The sequence below is a fragment of the Perissodus microlepis genome, chromosome 22 (assembly GCF_051167445.1).
Source record: "Perissodus microlepis isolate ML-2025 ecotype Zambia chromosome 22, ASM5116744v1, whole genome shotgun sequence".
NCBI lineage: Eukaryota > Metazoa > Chordata > Actinopteri > Cichliformes > Cichlidae > Perissodus > Perissodus microlepis.
The window spans coordinates 26,917,057-26,940,518 of record NC_140481.1 but is presented as its reverse complement, the minus strand read 5'-3'; the positions used below and the strand labels follow the sequence as shown (position 1 = coordinate 26,940,518).

The 23,462-nt window shown below is 38.9% G+C and overlaps 1 protein-coding gene across 2 annotated transcripts; it reads right to left on the bottom strand.

The window, feature by feature from the left end:
• Positions 1-11: 11 nt before the first annotated feature.
• sfpq (splicing factor proline/glutamine-rich) lies at positions 12-20,221 on the bottom strand. Of its 2 annotated transcripts, none has more exons than XM_084920161.1 (12): positions 19,342-20,221; positions 18,568-18,759; positions 18,177-18,478; positions 17,953-18,048; positions 17,220-17,416; positions 17,025-17,109; positions 16,809-16,920; positions 16,680-16,728; positions 15,587-15,690; positions 567-10,910; positions 228-347; positions 12-109 (listed from the first exon to the last, which is right to left on the bottom strand). In XM_084920161.1, the coding sequence occupies exons 1-10, from the start codon at positions 20,089-20,091 to the stop codon at positions 10,800-10,802; spliced, it is 1,998 nt and encodes a 665-aa protein (XP_084776287.1). In that variant the 5' UTR covers positions 20,092-20,221; the 3' UTR covers positions 12-109; positions 228-347; positions 567-10,799. The 2 variants fall into 2 exon arrangements, with proteins under 2 accessions (XP_084776287.1, XP_084776288.1); XM_084920162.1 differs by having other exon boundaries at positions 567-615.
• Positions 20,222-23,462: the final 3,241 nt, after the last annotated feature.

Below are 23,462 nucleotides of genomic sequence, written 5' to 3'. Positions count from 1 at the left end.
GGAAACAAAACCCAGGTTTATATCTTTTATTATTAAGAGAAAACAGTGCATCTCTCCTCTGGACTGCAGACTGCCCTCTGCTGGATGAGTTCTGGTACTGCTCCGCCACCTGAGAAACAGTAATGAATTATTAGACTTAAGTGCTGCAAACACGATATTTCACAGTGTGTTTCTATTCAAATGTTTAAAAAGAAAAAAAAAAAAAAAAAAAAAAACTGCGCACGCACATTTCACATCCATGTTTTGAAGGACGAACTGCACATGAGCCAGCCTGGAGGTCATCCTGGCGTCCTGTTACAGCGAGCTTCCTCCAGCTTTGACATTTTACAAGACAATCTTCATTTTCCCTACAACACAGAAACAAAAAAATACATCAGTGATGTTTGACTTGTGTCATGTGACAAACAAAGTAACTCAGGAGTTTTGTCATAGCAGCCTCACAACCAACATAACAAAATGCCAAACACTCAAAGGTAAGTTTCTAAATAAGATGCATTACAGTGCTGCAGATTATATTTTACATGTTTGGAAGTTAAGCAGACACACTGCATTTCTCCAACACTTACGGTGGTAAATCCGTGCAGATCCTCAGCCTCCCTCTAATGGTCGAGGATCCTGCAGCAAGAGACAGACAATGAGAGCCTGACAGTGGACTGATCACCAGGTTTACTCAAACACTACTCACTGTGGTTGCAATGCATAAACACACAAAAGTGAGAGCCTGTGTGTGTGTGTAGGTGTATGTGTTGCATGTGCTGTATGTCATGTGACAGATGTTTAAAATAAAATGAGTTAGTTCTAACATAAATTAGAAGTAAATCATGTGTGTGAGGGTAAGTAAAATGTGTGAATGAATGAAGTGTGTGCACGTGTATGCATGTGTTTGTTACTGAAGGGCATCTCAGCACCCAGAACATGAATAATTTATTAGAAACTGCAGAGAGGACAGACAAATTCATGACAACGTTCAAATCCGTTGCAATCCTTGAGAGGTAGGTAGGTCCATCTGTTACAAAGCCATGTGAAGCTGGACTTTACTGACACATCAGGTGTTTTACTGCAAAGGTACCCCAAACTGGAGCTACACCATAAACCTAGCACTGACGAAGCCGTGGTCGTTTTCAGTGTCAGTCTTTCGGACTCTGGGCAGGGCCCTTTCTGAAGAGGCCATTACAGGACTGAAGGGTAGTTCTGGCATCACACTCCAACAGGATATAAGGAAGGATTGTAGCCAATCAAGACTCAGAGCATGGTTAGAAAATGGATCACAGTGCAGAGATGAAATCGTCACAGCCACCATTGGCTGAACACAGTCTAGCCACAGCTCGAGAGACTCAAGGGCAGCGGAGCCCTACAGAGATGAGAGATCTAAATACAAGCAACATACGAAACTGCCACAGTCGTCTTGTGTACATTTATTCAAATGGCTGGCTGGTCAGTGCATGATATGCCATTCATGAGTCACAGGAAGGAATGAGGAATAAGAGGTACTGAGAGAAGAAAGGAAAAGTTCCATTTGAAGCTGATCACTGGACACACTCTTTAAAACGATTGTCCAAATTCCCTCCGACAAACCACGCAACCATCAGTTTGTTCCTAAAAACGGTGTTTGAGAATACAGATTGTACACACACACACACACACACACACACACACACACACACACTGGACTGAGCATCGTTTTTAAATGTGAAGCTAATATGGGAGTGAATTAAATCTGCTTCGTTTCTAATGGCCAGCAGGGGGCAACTCCCGATTACAAAAGCCAGACTAAATGGAAGAAAACGATACTGCACCTAATTTTATGACCTCAGCAAATAATTTCCTTGTGAGTTTGAAGTACATTAGGCAAAGAAGAATATGGTGATGTACCCTAAGGTTTTGAGTGTGTGAATGTGTGTGTTTTTTTAATTTAAATATAGATTACCCATATCTTGTGTTAAGTGCACCCTTCACCTAAAAGTGTCTTTATTCAGCAACCAGATACAATAAAAGACACCCAGGAGTGTGATGTTCAGCTCAGCTTTCACCCTGCCGGTACATTTTAAAATATTGTTTGCAAAAGGGATAATGACGATTAATTACACAGTGAATACAGACATGCGTTACTAACCTATCTACAGTTAGCATCATGCCCTTTCAAAAGCTAAAATGGTGATGTGTCATTTAATAGCTCAAATTCACAGCTTCAAAACAACAGTTTTCTCACTAGTTTTACACCGAATTCATTCCACAGATGAGAAGCAGCAAACTGTCTTGATGCAACTAAAATCAGATTGACAACAAACACTACGTAACTTAAAGCCCAAATGCTCTACATGATGAAATGGTACAGTATAAACTTTCATGCTCGTTCTGTTTAAAACAGATTACTGAAACATGAGTGGTCCTTTGTAAAAACAGTGCACATTTGTGTTTCTATTTGCTCCACATACACAAGTCTGACCAGTTATTTATGCACAAAATTGTAAAAGTATTGTTATATATTTTTAAGAGAAAAAAAAACTACCAACTTAGAAAGGTTGGGGAGGTGGTGAAAGCATCACTGCATTCTATAGGCCCACCCAGGGTGACCCGAACAGTATGTGACATCTTAAATATAGCACTTTCACAGATAAAAATCAAAGTGCTTCAAAATAAACCCTGAAATATACATATAATAATAATAATAATAATAATAATATGAAACAATGAAAACACTTTTTAAAAGCGTGTTTGTATAAAAATGTCTTCAGCTGCTTTTTAAAAGAGTCAGTGGAGTTTGTACAGCGTAAAGACAGTGGAAGAGAATTCCACAACCTAGTGCCTGAAAAGCCCGATCCCCACGTGTTTTGAACCCAATACATGGGACCAACAGTAACCTCTGACCTGAAGTGACCGGTAGGAAGCATGATGTTTCAATAGGTCAGAGATATACTGGGGAGCTTCACCATGTAGAGCTGTTCAGTTAAAACTAAAATTTTAAAATGAAACCTAAAATTTACTGGCAATCAATGAAGAGAAGCCAAAACCCAAGGGATGCGTGACCACTTATTAGTGCCAGTTAAGTCTTGCCACAGCATTCTGTACAGTCACTTCAACACTTCAAAAACCCAACCCAGTACCAATACAATCGGTATGTCATTTCAGACAGGCAGAGAGGGCGAGGGGGTCAGGAGTAGTGCTGATAGAGGGTTCAAAGATAAAAGTGCTGCTTACACAGTGTGAAAGTACTTTTCATGACTGATTTTAACTGCATTGCGACTGACTGAGGATGTGCTGATGAAAGGCCACTGGGTGTTTAACAGTACTATTACTTTATCAAAGCAGGAATAGACTGAAATCAGAAAGCACTAAGTATTTCAAAACATAAAAAACAAAGTTATGGCCAAAGCAGAACAGTTTCTCATAGTATTTTGCCTCTGGTAGAGCTGGGCTTTGGTTGTCCCCCCGCCCCCAGTTTGTTGCTGCAAACACCCTGCCTTTTTCCAAACTAATCACTTTCAAATATACGTTTTCGAGAAAAGGAAACAAAATGCAAAACATCGTGTATGGTTGTAGACAAGACTTCTGCTTTTTCCACTTAGGAGCTTAAATGTACCAGGCAATACTTTTTAAAAAAGCAGAATACCTTTCATTTCAGCGCTGTGTTCCATATATTTGAATCCACACAAACACTTGTTTTCATGCACAGATACAGAGGAGCCAAAGTACTACAACCACACACACACACTCCACAGGCTACAGCAAATCTATTGCCAAGAAGTATGAAGAGAGATCTGCACTGTGATGCCATTCTTTGAAAGTGTGATGCCAGAAGCCCTGGAGACATCACTGTGAGCAGTGACGTGGAATAAGAAGACAGAAGAGTTAAGTCATGGGACAACTGTGCATCTTGCATTATAAACATGGATGGGACACTTACCTTACTTGTTCAGCTGATCTGTGTAAGCATACCTCTGGCTGCAGTGCAAACAAGTCCAGGCTTTACTGTCCACTGACATCTGCAGAACTACTCATCGTCAATGTAACCCAACTGCAGAGAAGAGCCTCTACTGTGGACTGGGGCAGCTTGTCTTTGACAAGCTGGCTGACAGCAGCTAATGCACCTCTTTTACCCAAAGACATGAAACACGCACAACCAGACAGGCACAACAAGCCGCTGCCTCTTCAACCGTAAGACAGCATCGAACTTCCTGCCTCACTCAGGTATGTGAGCTTGATCGGTCTGCTGGTGTAGCTCTTACCATTATGGTAATTCAGACAGAACTGATGAGATTATGTGCTGGAGTAAAAAGGTGTTACATAAAACTTGAGTCACAATGTAAAGTGTGGGGAGTGGGGATGTAACAGTCAGTGTGGTATATTTTTGGTAGAGGCAAAAAAAGACTAACAAAAGTCCAAATTATCCTATGAGCAGCCTCTTTTTCTTTTTTTTTCCTTTTCTTTTTTTTTTTATTAAAAGTTGGCCATAATTCTTACTTTGACAAAAGAAACTCTAAATTGGGAATAAAGAGAAATACTTTCCCATATTTGGGGAATGATTTCATCATAAAAAGGTTTAAACAATAGCAATAATTAAATTTAAAAAAAAAAAACTCCTGAAAAGAGGACAACTGAACTGTCAGAATAGGTATTGTTTGTTGTGAGCACTCATGTTTCAGTTAAATATAATGTTTAAATATAAAATATGTTGTGTGAGTTAGCACAGAGTGGAAGAGTTCTGGCTGAGCTTTCAAGAATACTCCTACCAGAGTTTATGGCCAATGCATACCTGGTGTACAGCAAACATGTTCTGGAAAAGAAAATGACTTTCTGCTCCTTAACAGGTTAGGCAGAATCACATTATAAGAGTGTATTTAGAAATCCTAATGGTGTGACTGTCAATGCCATCAGAAAAAAACCCCTCTTTCTACTGAACCAAGAAAAAGACCTTGGATTGGATTGCACTGAAGAAATACAATAAAAGTTTCTAAAGATGTTAAAAGCTGAGCTCAGTGAGCTGTGAAACACGAGAACTACATGTAGTCGAAGTGTAACTAGTACACAGTGAGATTTTTTGATTTTAGTCCAACTGGAAAAATGAGTTAAACATGAGGTTAGAGGCTGTGAGCTACTTGCCCCTAGAAAGTTGTCACTAGAGTAATACTTAAAACTGGTTCTGGATTCAGCTCACTGTCTAACAGATGACATTAATTTTTATCTATTAAGCACAAAAAAACAAATCATGTAGCAGTAAAAGTAAGATTGTATGTGGATATCACTGGTCTTTTTCCTCCTACAGAGAAACATATACATGTTAGCACTTAACGTCACACACGTACCGTTACACCCCTAGAAGGCAGCAGGTCATTTTTCCCACCATGAACCTTAATTAGTTGCTATATTGATCACACCTGTGCTGTGGGATCATTAGACAATTGTTAAAGCTGTCAAAAAGTTTGATTTCCATTTATGAAGAGTCTGATTACTGCAATGTTTCACTTGCCTGTGGCTGCGACTTTACTTGAATGTCAAAGCTTTCCATTGTCACCACAATTCCAGTCAAAAACATCTATAAAGAGGCATCGATTTCAGACCTCAAATGTTGAGTAAATGTGTTCCTCTTGTTTTTATAATTCCACTGCCAAACTTATCCATTTTTACAACATGTAATCCATGTATTTGTGTAATGTAACTTGCTTTGGTTTGATAGTGCTGTATAAGCAAGCATCACAGCTATTTTTACTTGAATACATTAAAACATGTAGGCAATATCAAACTCAGTTCAGTTTCAGGCCTCAGTAATTACCGTCTTTTGAGTTAAATGTTGAAAGTCTCTTAATCTTAAAGAGGAACTAGAACAAGTTGTGTTATTTCTTTCATATATAAAAATGTAGCAAATTCACATGCTCTTCTTAAAACTTACATTTTAGAATTAATTTATAAGTCAAATGCTTCAAACTGTCCTAAATACATTTTACAGAATACTTTCTACTTCTGTCACATTTTAGTTGTTATCTGGAATCTATCATCTGTGACCAGAACAACTAAGCACCTCAAGGTCCTTCCAAAGGTGGCAAATAAGGATAAAGAAAAATCTGAGGACTCTTAAACAGACCTTAAAGACAGAAGACCTAGCTTGAAGATAGAGTGAATTGCATGGCTGCAAAAACAGTCAGTATAATATGCACAAGACAAAGTGGAACACAAAAATGTGGAGTGGGTAACCGGGCCCCTTTAAGAATGTCAAGGGTTTATTTTCATGTCAAAATAGCAGAAAGGGATTTTTTTTCTGCATTAAAGTATAGCAACTGTAAACTTACAATAGACATAAATATAAGAATTTTCCTTAAAACGGTGTACTTGTGCGAGAGCAATAGCCAAATATATAAATCCCCAAATATTCTAACCTACAGTCCAAGCTATAAAGCCACTATTATCTGATCACTCTGGTCCTTTAGAGTGACACAGTTTCATTTACAAAACCGCTCCAACAGAAGCTACAGACTCTCAATGTCTTGGCTTGGCAACTTCCTTTTCATAGTCCAACACCTTAACAGATGGTCAAACCTGTTAAAGAAAAACAAGTTGTACACAACACAGACAACGTTACAAAGTTCAAAATGCACACTATGTTATTAAGAAGTAAAAGAACTATATTTAAGCCAGTAAAATGTAATTCAATCTAAAAGCAGTGATGCATTTCTAAATGTTTTACCTAAAAGGAAATTGATGTATAAAGGGCATATTTGAAAGGTACCTACATACCTTTGATTGCAGATCTAAACTGTTTCCTAAATGTTGGAGATTATTTGACTTCCAACATCCTTTTTCAGTTAGTTATGTCACAACTATTTTGAGGAATGTTTATTTTAATCTGAAAATCCAGTCATCTGTGCATACAGTCAGAGAAAAATTCAGAGTGCATGCCACTGCGCTAAAAAGGAATCATTCGTCTAAAGAATGAGGAAAAGTTTGGCAAATACATCTGTACAAATAACTATTAGTTATAGGATTTGGTTATTTTGCAATGAAAAACGCTCATCCAAAATTGACCATTTAATACGAGCGTATAAACCATTGTGACAGGCTTTCTCTTCATAAAATATATTTTTTAAAAAACTGGCATAACAATCCATCATTAAGATGTAGTGTTATGTGAAAAATTATACTCAAAGGACTGATGTTGCAAAGAACAATTAGTGCCTTAAACCTATATCGTTATTCTTTTGAATATTTAGAAATAACCGACCAACACAAATTTAGTGTTGTGGACTTTAAAGGCATTAAATTCCATTCCCACATCAGATCGGTGAGTTATGATATTTCTGAATGCCTTTAAGTGTATTTATAGATATTAATCTGCACTATATTAATTAAAATTTCTTGCATTCCATTGTGAATTACTATTACTGAATTTTTGAAACTTTTCTCAAAATTGAATAAGAAAATATACACTAAATATTTGAAGTACACAATATTGGATAAAATAAGAAGCTTTCTAATTCACCAGGAATGCTACAAGGATTAATTAGAATCACAATCCAGTTTACTTCCCAGGGGTTTGACTACCATATCACAATGACAAACATCTAATTAATGTACCTCAGTAGACTACTCTCTTGGAAGGAAATCATGTACTGTATGTACAGGATTAAATAGGGATTATATCTCACTACTTTCACTAGTTTCAGATCCAGCGTTTGAGTTTCTTAGCTACAGCTTTTCCAAGTCCTCACTACCCAGCCACACTTCAGCCACAGTCCATTATCTTTAAAGCCGTCCATACCTGTTAAAGAAAACATGTACATAACACAAACACAAGTAACATTTGAGATAAACACTCCTTTATATCCTTCCCATTACTGAATGCATCCACACATCCAAATCTTCTGTTCTGTGGCCATTTCAGGTTTGTTTTGTGGGATTCTGGGATGCCACATGATAGGAGAAGACATTAAAGTTAAAATCCTTACCTTCATTGCATGTTTGATTATGTGAAGGACATTAACAGGTGCACTAAAAATATTTGATTCTTGATGTCTTATGTAATCCATGTTTAAATGGAGGACATTTTCTTCTACATGAAGAAAAAAAAAAAAAAAAAGAAGAAAAAGCTACAATGATCAGCTAGTTGCTGTGCGAGGTCAGCAATTAACCAGCTTCCACCAACTACAAAATTATAACTAATGTTGAATGAAAAATACTTTCAATGATTCACAGAATGTCAAAGTTAAAGCTAGTGGAATAGAACAGAGCCAAGTTAATACACGCAAAAAAATAAAATCTGCTTAATAACAAATAACATTTCTTAACAGACAACTCTGACAAAAGCTTGTAAAGGTAGGCTTGTGAATGGAGGAAGGTGTCCATTTAATTATGGCACTCAATTTTGGTTGGGCCATCCTTACATTATTACTGTTTGAGCAGTCCCACAATTAGAAAAAAAAATATTTGGACTTCTTGTCTCTTGATCTCGTGCTGTGTTTGGAGATAATGTGAATATCCTAATAGTACATGATATTATTGCCATTATAATGGCAGGTGCCATTAAAGTCATTAATGCAGATACAGCTAAACATTTCTGCAGAGATGGAGAATGGGTTCTCCTGAATGTAACCCAATTTGTCATACAAGTCAGTCTGAGAAGGGAATAGTGATAAATTTACCACAAACAAGGCAGGTCCTCGGAAAAAAAAAAACAGCACATGAGCCCTGTTGACAAAGTTGATACAATAGCCTTGGAGTCTCTAGTTTTAAATGAGATAGTAGTGCTGGTTTGTCAAAAGTTAACTGATACACAAGAACATATCAGTGAAATAGGAAAGATGCAAATCAGACTGTCGTTTAAGCCCACTGCACACATCCATGCGGTTTTGAAAACTAGGGCATCCTATGCGCTCTTACAAAGGGACTTATTGTCTTTGTGCTGCTCTAGCAAAATTAGAGCTTTATAACTGAAAATCATTTTCCAACATCCAACAGTGACTCAGTCATTTATGACGTCACAGCCTGAAAAGTCAGATCTCTGATGAACCATTGGTTGCTAGTTACTAGACTTTTAGAAATTCTAAGACTTGACATATGTATCCAAGTATGGATGTTCCAAGGCGTTTAAGTATAGTATGGACATATCTGATGTCAAGATTTGCCACTGGACTTCCCCAAAGATACATTTTACACACAAACGTTTATAGACCTATAATATGCCTCAAGTCCGTCCATAACCATTATTGACTACATTTACATACAATTGTATTACTTCAACTAATGCAGAAACGTGGTGCTGTTTGAACTACTACCACTTAAGGTTAACCTAAACACCTTAAAGAACCTATAGGAGTCCAGAATCACATCAGTGCACCCTTATCGAAACCTTCATTATTATCAAAATTAATCCTTTACATAACGATACAGAAACCGCTACAATTTCATCCCAATTTAACAACATCATCCATTTTTAAAGATGGTCGCATTTGCTTTGTGCATTTTTTATGACAGTTATCCTTCTGAAAGAAGGCCTCACAAATGCTTGAAATGCTAGTAATAACAGAATGACCTGCATGTAAATGTAGTCAATAACTCCAGCTTCCAAACATGCACACAAGGACACACACTTGAGTGGATTTTGCCTGTCTAAGACAGACTGTGCGGTTTCAGCACTATGTTTCTGTAAGACCACTGTTAGTCACACAGTATTACACAGGTTTTCTTAAAGGTTCCATGTGTGATATTTCTTCTGTCCTGAGGCAAGACTGTAAAAGCAGAGTTACTCATTGAATGCAACATAACTCAGAAAAAGCCTCTCCTAAAAACCAAGAAAAAGCCTAAAAGTTCCCCTTTTTCAAAAAATAAAAGGAAACATACTTGTTTGAAAACAGGGTTATAATATCAGAGCCACCCTGCATTGTTAAAAATAAATGAAGTTCTTTAAAACGCGACTGTGACCATTTTAATAACCGATTTATAAAAATGAATCTTAACAACTTTTTCTTAAAAAAAAAAAAAAAAAAAAAAAAATTCCTGCAAATGCTATCGCTAATTTACAGGAAACGTAAAAATATTAAAATGTGTTAAATCTTATTTTAATTAACTTTTCAATGATCTGGAGAACCCTGTTCAACATTGCTTCCCAGTCTAGAGTCTTTTTAAGCAGGTGTTAAAAATATGATTATTCCTTTGATGAATAAGTATTTTTACAATATATTTCAATGTGGGAATTTGCTGATTAAAGCTATGTCGTACTTGCAGCTAATTTCTGTCATACCACGAGTTAATTCTTTTCAGACTGTGTACGAATCACTGAACTAAAGTGGACAGGACTTGAGAAAATAACACATAGAATCTGTAAGAGCTAATGTGGCAGAGGTAACCACATTATTCAACTTCCGCAAACAGCCCATTGCTGCTTTCTGAACGTACTACACGTTTCATTTTTAAGAATAAAAGGTTAAAGGTTTTTCCTGATTGAACCAATGTCTCTTTATTATAGTACATGCGTTGACTCCAAATGCATGGCACAAAACACAGCCATAGGAAGTTCAGAAAAAATGTTACAGTTATCACTTCACGACGACTCACAGAGCATAACACATCTTTAAAAAAAAAAAAAAAAATTATACATGGTCAAAAAAGAACAACTGGATCACCTAAGAGTAACTTCTCTTTTCAGACTAGAGACAAAGTAAAAAATGAAAATATTGACTTTCAATAACTGAGTAAATTGGCTAAAATGTTGTAACAATTTAAACTTAAATACAAGAAATTCGAATCAACATTTTTGTTTTTAGAGAAAAACTGTACAAATGGTGCTGCCGGAAGCATCAAAAGAGCAGCGTTTAAAAACGGGGTTTCTTAGCAGGACCATCAAACTCCTCGCGGACCCTGCCATACCCGGGGTTACCAGGACCCATTCCCCTCGCACCACCCGGAGTGAAGCGCTCATTGCGCTGTTGGGTGTCAATGTGCCAAGGAGGCAGACAGGAGGGTGGTAATAAGGTATGGGAAGGGTCAGTGCATAAGCACACAGTTCATGTCCATATGGAGATGTGTAAAAAAGGTATGGCACAGGTGTGATTTGTTTTATATTGTGAGTGGTTTACAAAAGAACCAGCAGGAGACACATCCGGAGAAACCGTTCGTTCCAATATGAAGGTCCACAGGTGCCACAGGTAACATACGGAAAAGGAAGAGAGGGTAATGCTTTCGTTAGTCAGTGCCTACCTAGTGTGGTCTCTTCTCCAGTGCATGCCAAGATTAGGCTGGGCATTAATGACAGCTGGCCGTATCTACTAGTTAATGGCAACAGATACATGCCTAAACTTCTGAGAGGCGGCATGAAAATAGGACGCTAAAAATATATTTCTAACATGAGGTTTAACCTCATATTTCTAGTCATTTGTTACAGCCAGAATTCAGATTTCCTTGGAAAATGTTGCATATACACACAATTTGGTGGCATCATGACTAATATTGTAAACTGTATGACTTAGAGTGATCTTAAACATATCTATAAATCTGCTGCCCAGGTATCACAAAAGGGTATGGTAACTTTTAAACGGTCCCAAATGTGACTACAACGTATAGGAACTACCAGAAATGTGTGGTCTCTCAGACAGAATGAGTATATTCGTAGTGTAAGACATTTTTCCAATAAGTAAGCAGTTCATTAATATTCACATCAATGCTAATTCAGACAACTTCTGTGAAACTAAAAGTGTCATTCTAGAAATCCAGCAGAATAGCTGAAATTGTCATTTGCAAAATGAGGCTAACAAAGAACAACTAAGGTAAGGAGAATAAAGTGTGGTAGTCAGATTGCAGAATATAAATATTATCTTGAAGTGAATGAACCTTCTGCTCATTTTACTAAACTGAAATTCAGACTGTCAGGATCACTTCCAACAGGCTTAAAACTCAAACTAATGGTCTTTAAAAGACCATTCATTTGAACTATTCAAAAGCAAATTGTGCTCTAAATTTTAAAGAAGTAAATACTTTTCTAGACGAGTAATAAATGAAATACAGGTTCTTGTTTTCAAGTCAAAATTAAGATGTCTTTAAGCACGAAGAATTTCTTTTAGAACTCATTTTACAACTACAGGGAGTGCAGAATTATTAGGCAAATGAGTATTTTGTCCACATCATCCTCTTCATGCATGTTGTCTTACTCCAAGCTGTATAGGCTCGAAAGCCTACTACCAATTAAGCATATTAGGTGATGTGCATCTCTGTAATGAGAAGGGGTGTGGTCTAATGACATCAACACCCTATATCAGGTGTGCATAATTATTAGGCAACGTCCTTTCCTTTGGCAAAATGAGTCAAAAGAAGGACTTGACAGGCACAGAAAAGTCAAAAATAGTGAGATATCTTGCAGAGGGATGCAGCAGTCTCAAAATTGCAAAGCTTCTGAAGCGTGATCGTCGAACAATCAAGCGTTTCATTCAAAATAGTCAACAGGGTCGCAAGAAGCGTGTGGAAAAACCAAGGCGCAAAATAACTGCCCATGAACTGAGAAAAGTCAAGCGTGCAGCTGCCAAGATGCCACTTGCCACCAGTTTGGCCATATTTCAGAGCTGCAACATCACTGGAGTGCCCAAAAGCACAAGGTGTGCAATACTCAGAGACATGGCCAAGGTAAGAAAGGCTGAAAGACGACCACCACTGAACAAGACACACAAGCTGAAACGTCAAGACTGGTTTTTCTAAGGTTTTATGGACTGATGAAATGAGAGTGAGTCTTCATGGGCCAGATGGATGGGCCCGTGGCTGGATTGGTAAAGGGCAGAGAGCTCCAGTCCGACTCAGACGCCAGCAAGGTGGAGGTGGAGTACTGGTTTGGGCTGGTATCATCAAAGATGAGCTTGTGGGGCCTTTTCGGGTTGAGGATGGAGTCAAGCTCAACTCCCAGTCCTACTGCCAGTTTCTGGAAGACACCTTCTTCAAGCAGTGGTACAGGAAGAAGTCTGCATCCTTCAAGAAAAACGTGATTTTCATGCAGGACAATGCTCCATCACACGCGTCCAAGTACTCCACAGCGTGGCTGGCAAGAAAGGGTATAAAAGAAGAAAAACTAATGACATGGCCTCCTTGTTCACCTGATCTGAACCCCATTGAGAACCTGTGGTCCATCATCAAATGTGAGATTTACAAGGAGGGAAAACAGTACACCTCTCTGAACAGTGTCTGGGAGGCTGTGGTTGCTGCTGCACGCAATGTTGATGGTGAACAGATCAAAACACTGACAGAATCCATGGATGGCAGGCTTTTGAGTGTCCTTGCAAAGAAAGGTGGCTATATTGGTCGCTGATTTGTTTTTGTTTTGTTTTTGAATGTCAGAAATGTATATTTGTGAATGTGGAGATGTTATATTGGTTTCACTGGTAAAAATAAATAATTGAAATGGGTATATATTTGTTTTTTGTTAAGTTGCCTAATAATTATGCACAGTAATAGTCACCTGCACACACAGATATCCCCCTAAAATAGCTAAAACTAAAAACAAACTAAAAACTACTTCCAAAAACATTCAGCTTTGATATTAATGAGTTTTTTGGGTTCATTGAGAACATGGTTGTTGTTCAATAATAAAATTATTCCTCAAAAATACAACTTGCCTAATAATTCTGCACTCCCTGTATGAGCAAAAAAGTATCAAGGTTATGAGCAAAAAAATTTTTAATCAAAGAATAAAGTCTGATAGAGTTTTGATTTCTGTGCTTTTTGTCGTTAATAACACAAATTAAGGAAATTCAAAGGAACAGTGTCTTTCCCACCTCCCAAAAAAGAAACCGTCTTTTGCTGTTAACCAGAATCAGACAGCAATACAGCAAAAATAAAATAAAATAAAATAAAATAAAAAATTTGGCTCTCTGAGCACAAGCCAAGTGTTTAGTTCTATTGCAGAAGAGAAGCCAGTTGTTCATCTCCAAAACTAGGCAACTCACAAATGCAAGAAAGTTGAGATGGCCAGAGCACACTACAGGCCAGGGAAAAAATGCATACGTTTGACTTTGGGGTGAACTGTCCCCCCTTTAATTCCTACTACTGTGAGCTTCAGATGTTTTTTTGGGGGGGGAAATAAACCAAACATATTCTAATATTACATCTTAAGCAGAGCCCACTCTCCAGGTGTGCTGACTTGTTCTTAAAAAGTGGCTAACCAATTTCTGTTTAGGTAAAAGCCATTAGATTCCCAACTTCACATGCTCTAGTACTGACAGTCTTCATTTGATATGACCATTTCAACTATTTAGTGCAGGGTGGGTCATGTCATTTTTAAATGGCAGCTTTACACCGTGTACCTACCCAAGTTAGGTGGGTTTGCTGCAAACAAAAGTGCATAACTTTATAAAAGTAAAATGAACTCCATGAAGCAAGCAATTCCTAAAGTGTATTTAAAATGCCTTAAGGCAGGTATGTCAAACTCATTTTATACCACATAAAATTTGGGCCACATAACCCACTTACTCTTATTTCCGTCAGTCTAAGTTAGCTTAATTACACATGAACTACCCATTATAAAAAACAAATGTCAATAGGCCTCATGTTTGACACCCCTGCATTAAGATCTAAATTAATGGACTGTTATTAAGACTTTTTTTGGTAACAAGTCTTAATAATACAGAAACCCTATTTTAAAGTTCAAGCATTACTTTTTATTCAGGACTATAGAACCTTTTTATCCATCAACCTTAATACAGAAACGAATGCCTTCAGGTCTAAATTCTGCCAGAAACAAAAATCCCAGGCTCGGTCCAGTTTTCAGCGACATCATCTGAACAAAGTCACAAGGCTACGCCAGCCCCCATCAGTTAATCATGCTGTAATCTTTGTCAAACTCAAAGCTTTACACCGTCATCAGGCACTAAAAGTGTTACAAGGTTTCAAAGCTCAATTACAAAAAGAGATACTGATGAGAAGGTAAAAGGTTGCTGGTCCAGAAGTTTTCCACCACACTTCAATGCCCCCCCCCCTCCTCAAAAAATATAATTAAATACATTTAAGGGTGGAAAAAAGGAAGCCTGTTCACACACAACTTCAGTTCTCCTGATAGACAAATGAGGCATGAAATTGCTGGTAGAAAAATGGGAAAATTTAAAAAAATAAAAATAAAAAAAATAATACTGGATACCAATGCTCTCCTCAGTCAAGAAAACGTGCCTGTCCAGCTCACATAAGACAGGGCTTGCAATAGCAGTCCACTACACAAACAGCATGATAGGAGTGAGCAGAGCCAGCAAAGTTTTTCTACAGCTGTTTGAAACACACTGAGATGATCATTTAGTGCAAGCTGACGGTTTTATAGCTTAAAAGCAGTAATGGCTTGTGGGACTATTAACTGAGGGGGCTCGGCTTGCTACTGAAAAAAAGGAAAACAAACAAACCCTATAAAAGCAGTGAGCATGTGTCACATTCAACAACCAGAAAGCCATCCAGTGATAGCTGAGAACACAAATCACTCATTCTGCCATCCTGCTTAGACAACTGGACATCGTGTTAACACGAAGAAAGGAAGAGAAAAAACAAAAAAAACAAAAACATGGCTGGGAGTCTCCAACCAAAGGGAAAGCCAAACAAAACTATATTAACTACTGAAATTCCCACAAGTGGGATACATTACCATTTCGTTGCCCATCAGGCCTCCTGGTCCTCCCATTCCCTGCTGACTCTCAAACCCAAGCCCGCTCATAGAGAATTTCTGTGAGGATCCACCAAAGGACATATCTAAAGAGCAAACAGGAAAACATGTTAGGTATTCATACAGCACATGAATTAAAAATACCAACGCTACCCCTCAGCCTCCTACTACACACCCCTATTTATCCATTTCAAAAATTGTACGTCTCCAACTTAGGATTTGACTCCATGCTGCCTGCCCATCTGCGTGACGACAATACCCCACCAGTCTTTACGCCTGAGGAGTAAAAACTCAGGCACATCCTGCTGATGGTAAAGCTGCCTCAACAGAATTTCAAGAGCTATAACACTCACATAGATACTGCTCTGAATACTGATCTAATATTTGACTCAGCTATCAGCAGCTTTACAAGCTACAAGCTTTACAAGCTAACATAGCCAGCTGTCATTTAGTTGCTAGGGGGAAATGTAATGTAACACGAATGAAGTTGACACCAAAGCAAGTACCAGTTTAGAAACGTTTAACACCTGCTACCCCCAACAGCTTCTATTTGCATGCTTGCAGAAGTTGTTTTTTGTTTTTTAATACACTACTGACAAGCCTACACATAGCACTAACGTTGTTTGTACATTTCCTACCAAATCTGGTCTAACAAAATCAAGTCTTCCCTTCCTGATATCTCCAAATGTGCATTTATTTTTACACAGACCTACTTTATGAGCTTCATGCTTTACATTTAGATTTTATTGTTTTAGCTCTTTTTTTATTTTACTTTTTCTTCTTATGGAATTGTTCTACCTTTGTGTCATTTTTAAATCATACTGGACTATTTTGTCCATTTTATTTCACTAAACTCTACTTCTACTAAAAAAAAAAAAAAAAGAAGCTAATTTATTACAGAATGTTTAATACTTCAGTTACTGTAAAGAAGGAATAGGCTGGAATTGTCTTTTTGCAACTTATGCAACACTGTGCATTTCATCATCTAATGCCTAAAATGTTTGGGTCAACTTTATAGCCACTGTGGTGTCTGGATTTCTGTCATGATTTCTTAATTTAAACAAAAGATACTTACCACCCATGCCCAAAGCTCCAGCAGGATGCATTCTCATTTCTCTGTCCCTCTGTAAAACAAAGAAATTAAGATTAATGTAGGCAGTAACTGGTTGTTGAACTGATGTTTTTGACTCCCAAGTTAACTAACATCCATAAAGCTGCCCATCCTGTAGTTCTCCTCACGCTGACGGCGCATCTGTTCTTCCAACTCTCTCTTCCGAAGCATCTCCTCCTCCTGTCTGCGTCGCTCTTCCTCTTGTCTGTTTAAAAATGCCAGATAATTAGTCAAATGTAGTCCATGTTTTAAGAGAACTCAACACCTGTTCCAAACAACAACCAGCTGCAATTTAATGACATAAAATACCTGAGCTGCATTTCCTTCCTCTTTTGCATCTCCTGATTGTGCATCTCCTCCATACGCCTCAGTTCTTCCTGTCGCCTCAACAGATCTGAATGAAAACACAATGCATTACATTTACAACAGTAGGATAACCCACATCTAATGAGTGACATATATAACAAATTATGAGAATTGCAGGTCTTCCATATCTAAACTTGCCTTGACGGAGCAGATTGGCCTGGTGCTCATGGTAAGCATCCTCCATCTCGCTCTCGAGTTTATCACGGGCCTCACGCATGTTCTTCTCCACCTGTTGTCTTTGCTGCTTTTCCATTTCATCAAGGGATTTCCAGCGCTTTGCATACTCAAACTCAAAAGTGCCTGGACGGGCAAAGCGAGGAGGCTCCTCACGCTCTCTAAAGACACAAAGACCATAACGTAGAGTACATTAGATTGACAGGAACATGTCAGCATTCACCTGAGTTACTAAAAATTGCATTGAAAAATCTTCTAAGATAAAACGAATGCAAAGTGAAACTTTAGTTTTACTACACCATACTTCCTCATTTCAATGATTCAATAGTCGCCAATTTTATACTATATGCAATGGTTTAGTTTTCTGTTGTTTGCCAATGTGGGATTTTACTCAGATTAACATCTGCAGAGCCTCAGAGAAGGTTGACCTTTAACAGCTGAATCCACCACCCCCACCTTCCCCATCCCACCATCTGCTACTCACAAATAAATGACCTAATGACCCGAAGAAAGTAATTTGCATAATAAAGATGATTGCGTCAAGAGACCAAAATGCACCTGCTTCAAGACCTACTCATAGTTCATTCCACTGGCTATTTTATGGTGGTGTTAGTATGATTAGTGCAACTTAAGGAAAAAATAAGATTTCCCTGCCATCTGCATGATGTTGCACCAAGAAGAACAAACCAGTACTCACGTTTTATATTTGGGGTTCTTCTGTGCCAACTTCTCTGGAAGACCATCTTCACTATCGTACTGCTCCAGAGGCTCGACAACAACAGGCCGAGGAGAACTGCAGAAGGTGAAATACAATTTTTTTTTAAAAAAAGAAAGAAAAAGAGCAAGGGCTTCAAGAACCTTTTACAAATCTCTTCCAACTCAAATACCCCCCTTCTACTCAACTAATATAATTAGACTTACGTAGTGAGCAGAAAGACCCCCTCGTTGCACCTCTCTAAAGCCTTTCTGGCAGCAGGTCTGGAGGCAAATTCAACAATTCCTCTGCCCGTAGAGCGTCCACGGTCATCTACAACCACGATGGCCCTCTCTACCATTCCGAACTGTGAGAAAGCTTCCTCTAGGAGTTCATTGGAAACAAATGGTGACAGATTCTTTATAGACAGCGCTGCAGAGTGTGTAGCAAATCGGACACGCAAGGGTCTGCCCTTCATCGGTGTGTCATCCAGCTCAGCTTTTGCTATCTCTGCAAGTGCCCGAGATTCCTAGATAAAGGAAAATTTTTATTTAAAAGAGTCCCTTTACTTATTACAGTAACAAAAACCTGTTTCAATTCAAGCGTGTGACCCCTTACCAGTCGGATGAAACCAAAGCCTTTCCCCTTGTTGATAAAGACCTCAGTGGGCTCCCCATATTTTGCAAACATCTTCCTGAAATCGTCCTCTGTGATGTCGTTGGGCAGGTTACCAACAAACAAGCGGCACCGCTGTGTGTAGGACTTCTCACCTGGCTTCAGCAACATGGACAGCGTCGCCTTGAACTCAGCCTAAGAAAAACAAGACCGAAAATTTAATTCGTATACGTATATAGAAAACAGAAAAATATACAAATTATTTGACGCCCAATAGATCATCATTTTCAGATTAACTTTATGTTATGACTTGTGCTCGCGTCCGTATTTCGATCTCCGTTCGCCCATCCCCCTCACTCGCTTTGTGAAGTAAAAGAAAAAAATCCAACACGGAAAATAATATGAAATACTACTGTCGACAAACTAGTTCACCCAAAATTGTTCAGGTTAACAGATGAAACCCATCACTGAAAATATATTTTTCCTTTTAAAAGCGTTAAAATAGAACTAATTTCTATACTTGAACAAGATGGCCGCTAGCTAAAAGCAATAACGTTGCAGGATGTATTCTTTTATGCACCGCGACTGCCCGCCGGAGCGAGCGCCCGACTGCTTCCCTAATAACTGTAAGGATAACACAAACAACTCCGCCCGACAGGGCTGTTTAAAGTGTCATATCGAGCACCACGCGGCTGCTTTGGCTAGTGTTATCAGATAGCGACTGCCGACGCCACTTGGGCGTTTATAAAAATTAAGATAAAACTAAATAAAGCAAACCTTAGATTGGCTCTCTTCTGACTGACTTGCGTCAGTGTTCATGGTCTCTCGTGACTGTTGACTGACTTTCATGGCCGGTGGCCCTGTATTTTGGCCTTGTTGAAGTCCTGGTCTCTGGCCTTGTTGAGGTCCTGGCTTCTGGCCTTGCTGGGGTCCCGGTTTCTGGCCCTGCTGGGGTCCTGGCTTCTGGCCCTGCTGGGGACCAGGCTTCTGGCTTTGCTGAGGGCTTGGTTTCGGACCTTGCTGCGGCCCAGCTGCTTTCGGGCTTGGGTGTGGAGTCGGCTTCTGCTGCTGACCGTTAGCATTTGCCACGGGTGACTTCAGCTGCTGGTTCAGGTTCTTGTTTGCCTGGTTTGGCTGAGGGGAGGTCACGTTAGGTGTGGGTGGTGGTGACTGAACTTTCGGCTGGGGCGCAGGGGTTGTGGATTTCTGCTGCTCTTGTGCCGGTTTCTGATGCTGTTGCTGCTTAATCGGGCCTTCCATCGTGAGAGCCGGGCCTGGAGTCGGCGGAGGGATGATGGGTAGCGACTGGTTCTGTTGCGGCTTCTGGGGAGTGTTCTGCGATCCTTGGTGTGGTGGTCTGTTGAAGTTGTGTCCCCTCCGGTTTTGATTTTGATTCTGGAAAGGATTATTCCTAAAATTTGGGTTTCCCATAAGCCCACCTCGCATGGGGCCGCCGGGCCCACTTCCTCTGCGCGGCTGGAAATGATTCATTCCAAAGCCGCCACGATTATTGTTGAATCGAGACATTGGTCCTAATATATAGGCAAAAATTCTTTTTAAAATACCAAAAGAATTAAAGGTCTACTGCTCAACAACCACCTCCAAAGGCTGTTCGCAGGTTCTCAAAATGGCGACCAATAGTTAACGAATTTTCTTTCTTTCTCCAGTACGCAGACGTCTGGCTCCGCCCAGTCCCATTGATTGGTCCGTTGCCCAGGAGGCGGAGTAAGAGTTTTTCGAAGGAGCCAGTCCTGAAATCACCAATTCTGCTCTCATATGTATGTAAAGAGGCGGCCATTGCTCGAATGAAAGAGCTGTTAATCATTGCTCAAAGAAATCTGAAACAATTCGTTGTCACATAGCTATCTGTTTGGTACTGTAGCCTGCACAGTGGAACAGCCCCACAGTGACTATTGCTGACTTTATGACCCAGATTATGCATAAGAAGGGTATCCTTTTTATATGCATTTCACTTTAAGTTAAAGCACATGAATACACTTTATATATCTGGCCCTTGATGTAATTTTCACTTCAATGTGTGGCTGCTAGTGGAACTGACGCACTCCTGCTCCAAATAAAGTCACGGAAACAATCAAACACGGATTAAACGGGTTAACAGTGAGCACTGTCCAATGAAAGTAAGAATAAGTTTTTCCTCTACAGAGAAGAAGCTCATACAGTTACCAGCACCTCAGACTAAGCTTTCAGACCCATTTGAACAACAGCTGTTTGCAGGGGTTTGTGTTAATCAGTCCTTGCTTAAAAAACATTAGTGAGAAAACTATTGAGAAAAAAATCCTTAAGGACTTGTTTAGAATTCAGTAGGTTGATTTTTAGATTTATTAGGACACATATGGCATAAAGATTTAAAGAGAATTCAAGGTAACTCTTAACTGGGCGTTTATATCACACTGCAGTGACACTGGGGTTTGCCTTAGTGGGAAATTATTTTGCTTTTAGCATTTCTCCAGCCCACGTAACAAAAACTATCACAAGAGAGAGACATGGCAGTTAACAAATCCTGGACTGAATTTTATGGGAGAGTTGTGCAACAGCAAACATGGTGGTAGAAGTAGAATGTCCAGGAAGAAAAAACACATGTTAAAACCTTACTAAAAAACTAAAAAGACCTCTGCTTAGTTATTCGATCACCTGAATGTTGAAATGTCTGTGGGCAAGACACTAAACCTCATGTTTCCCCTGATGTATCCAATGTGCCTGTTGATTAAAAGTGCTTAGGCATGAAAAAAGCACTTGAATAATGTGGGTGAGTGAGGCTTGTAGTTAGAGAGTGCTCAAATTAAAAAGAAAAGTGCCATAGAAGTACTGCACCACTTCAGTCCCTTGGCTATTAGATCACACATCTCTGGCAGATGTCATTTAGACAATTTATTTTATTGCCATTTGTCTATTCACCTCAATGTTTGTTGATCTGTAACTTGGCATGTAACAGTGTTTGTAATGAATGTTTCAGGTTTGTAGGTTATGCAGGTTAGCTGCAAATGGTTTTTTTCCTGGGATCAATAAAGTGAGCTGAATCTATACAAACTCACATGTGAATCCAGTGTTTACTATGAGCTACAGTCACCCAGTCTGAGTCATAAAGCACTTAATTTAGTGTCTTTAAGCTTCTTTCCATCACACATGGCTACCTCCTGAGTCACAGCCACCCTTAACCTAACTGGCAAGGCATGTGAAGGAAAAGCCACCGACACGTGCTCCAAGTATGTGGGAACTCCTTCAAAACTGGCTTCAGTGGGCAAAGCTTTTCTTCAGAGCAAAAGGAGACACCTTTGACAGACTGACAAGACTTAAAACATCCTCAAAGACCAGCTTTTACCAAGGATCAAGGTGTAATTTCTCTCCATTTTTCACCATGATGGGGTAAAAAAATGTGCTTTCTAACTAAGTGGCTGCAAAATCATCAAATTCAGATTCTGAATCCAAGGCTACATTCCTCAGATGTTAATCGGATTACAAATCCATGGTTAATCCTTAAAAAGCAAGTGGACGAAGACGCCCATGAACTATGATCAAGTTCAAGCACCGATAGGGCAGGAATGGATCACCATCAATCAATATTCGACCCAGAAGCTGATGTGCTGCATGTCAGCAAAGGTTAATGCTGACTCTGTGTAGATGTGACTTATTTATCAATAAAAGTCTTTGATGTTGTCTACGTCATATCATAGAAACATTCAAAATAATCAAGTGTTTGAAACGCTGCCCACGACCGTTAAAGTATTATTAGATATTAGATTAGATTATTATTAGAGTAAAAATATGGAAACCCCATGAATGAGTGTGTATGAATCTGCAGATACACATTAGAAAAATGAGTGACGCTCAACTCAGATGGACTTTTTTCTTTTTTTTTTTAATTACGCATACAGGTGTTTTGGAAACAAAAAAAAAAAAAAAAAAAAGAGGAGAGACCACCTCAGCCTCACCTGAACACGTTTCCTTAATGCTCATCATTATAAACCAACACAAAAAAGGATGAGATGACAACAGTGACAAAACACAACATTAAAAAAAAAGTTAAAAAAAAACAAACAAACCACAACAATACAACCCAGGAGAAAAGACACGAGACGAGAGGAACAAGTGGAATGATGAAAGAAAAAATGGCAAACACATCAAAGAGAAGATAACGGACCGCATTAGAGCAAGAAAAATAAGAAAAATACACAAGGAGTCGAGGAGATGAGAGACATATTCATCGAGTTGTGAACAACAATCAAAACAGATGCCTTTCGTCCTTCTCTACTGGTTTTTTGTTTTAAAATCAGGTTGGGAACAGCGATACAGCAGAACAGGAAATTAAGAAGAGAGCAAAATCAATATTCACAAAGGAAAAACTGTAAAACACCTGATATATATATATATGTTTAAGCACACACACGACTCCTCAGAGTTACACTCCTATGTCCAAAGATCACAAGTTGTTCAAAGATTAACTTTAATTTTTTTTCACCCTTCAATTATGTTGGACCATTTTCTTGCCAAAGTGCTCCCTTTGTATAGCCATTATTTTCTAAAGTGGAATATAATAGTGTTGCTGACCTTTCCATGTTTTATTAGTGGGGACCCAAAGGAGGGAGCGAGACTGTGTTGGTGTTATGGAAGAAAATGTAGAGGAAGTGTGTTTTACCAGAGGTTTAAAGCAAATAAATAGTGGAAATCAACAGGAATTCATGAGGAGGAGGCTGTTAGTGGGGTGAACTGCTGCTGAAACCAGTCATGGTGTGCAGTCTGTGCAGGTCTGCAGCCATCATCAGTCATTCGCCTTTAGGCCTAAAGGAACAAACTGAGGTACTTTCACAGACAGATACATAGAAAGCAGATCAACCTGCAGGTGTGCACGCTTTGAAAGAAACAGCACAGGGTAGCACAAG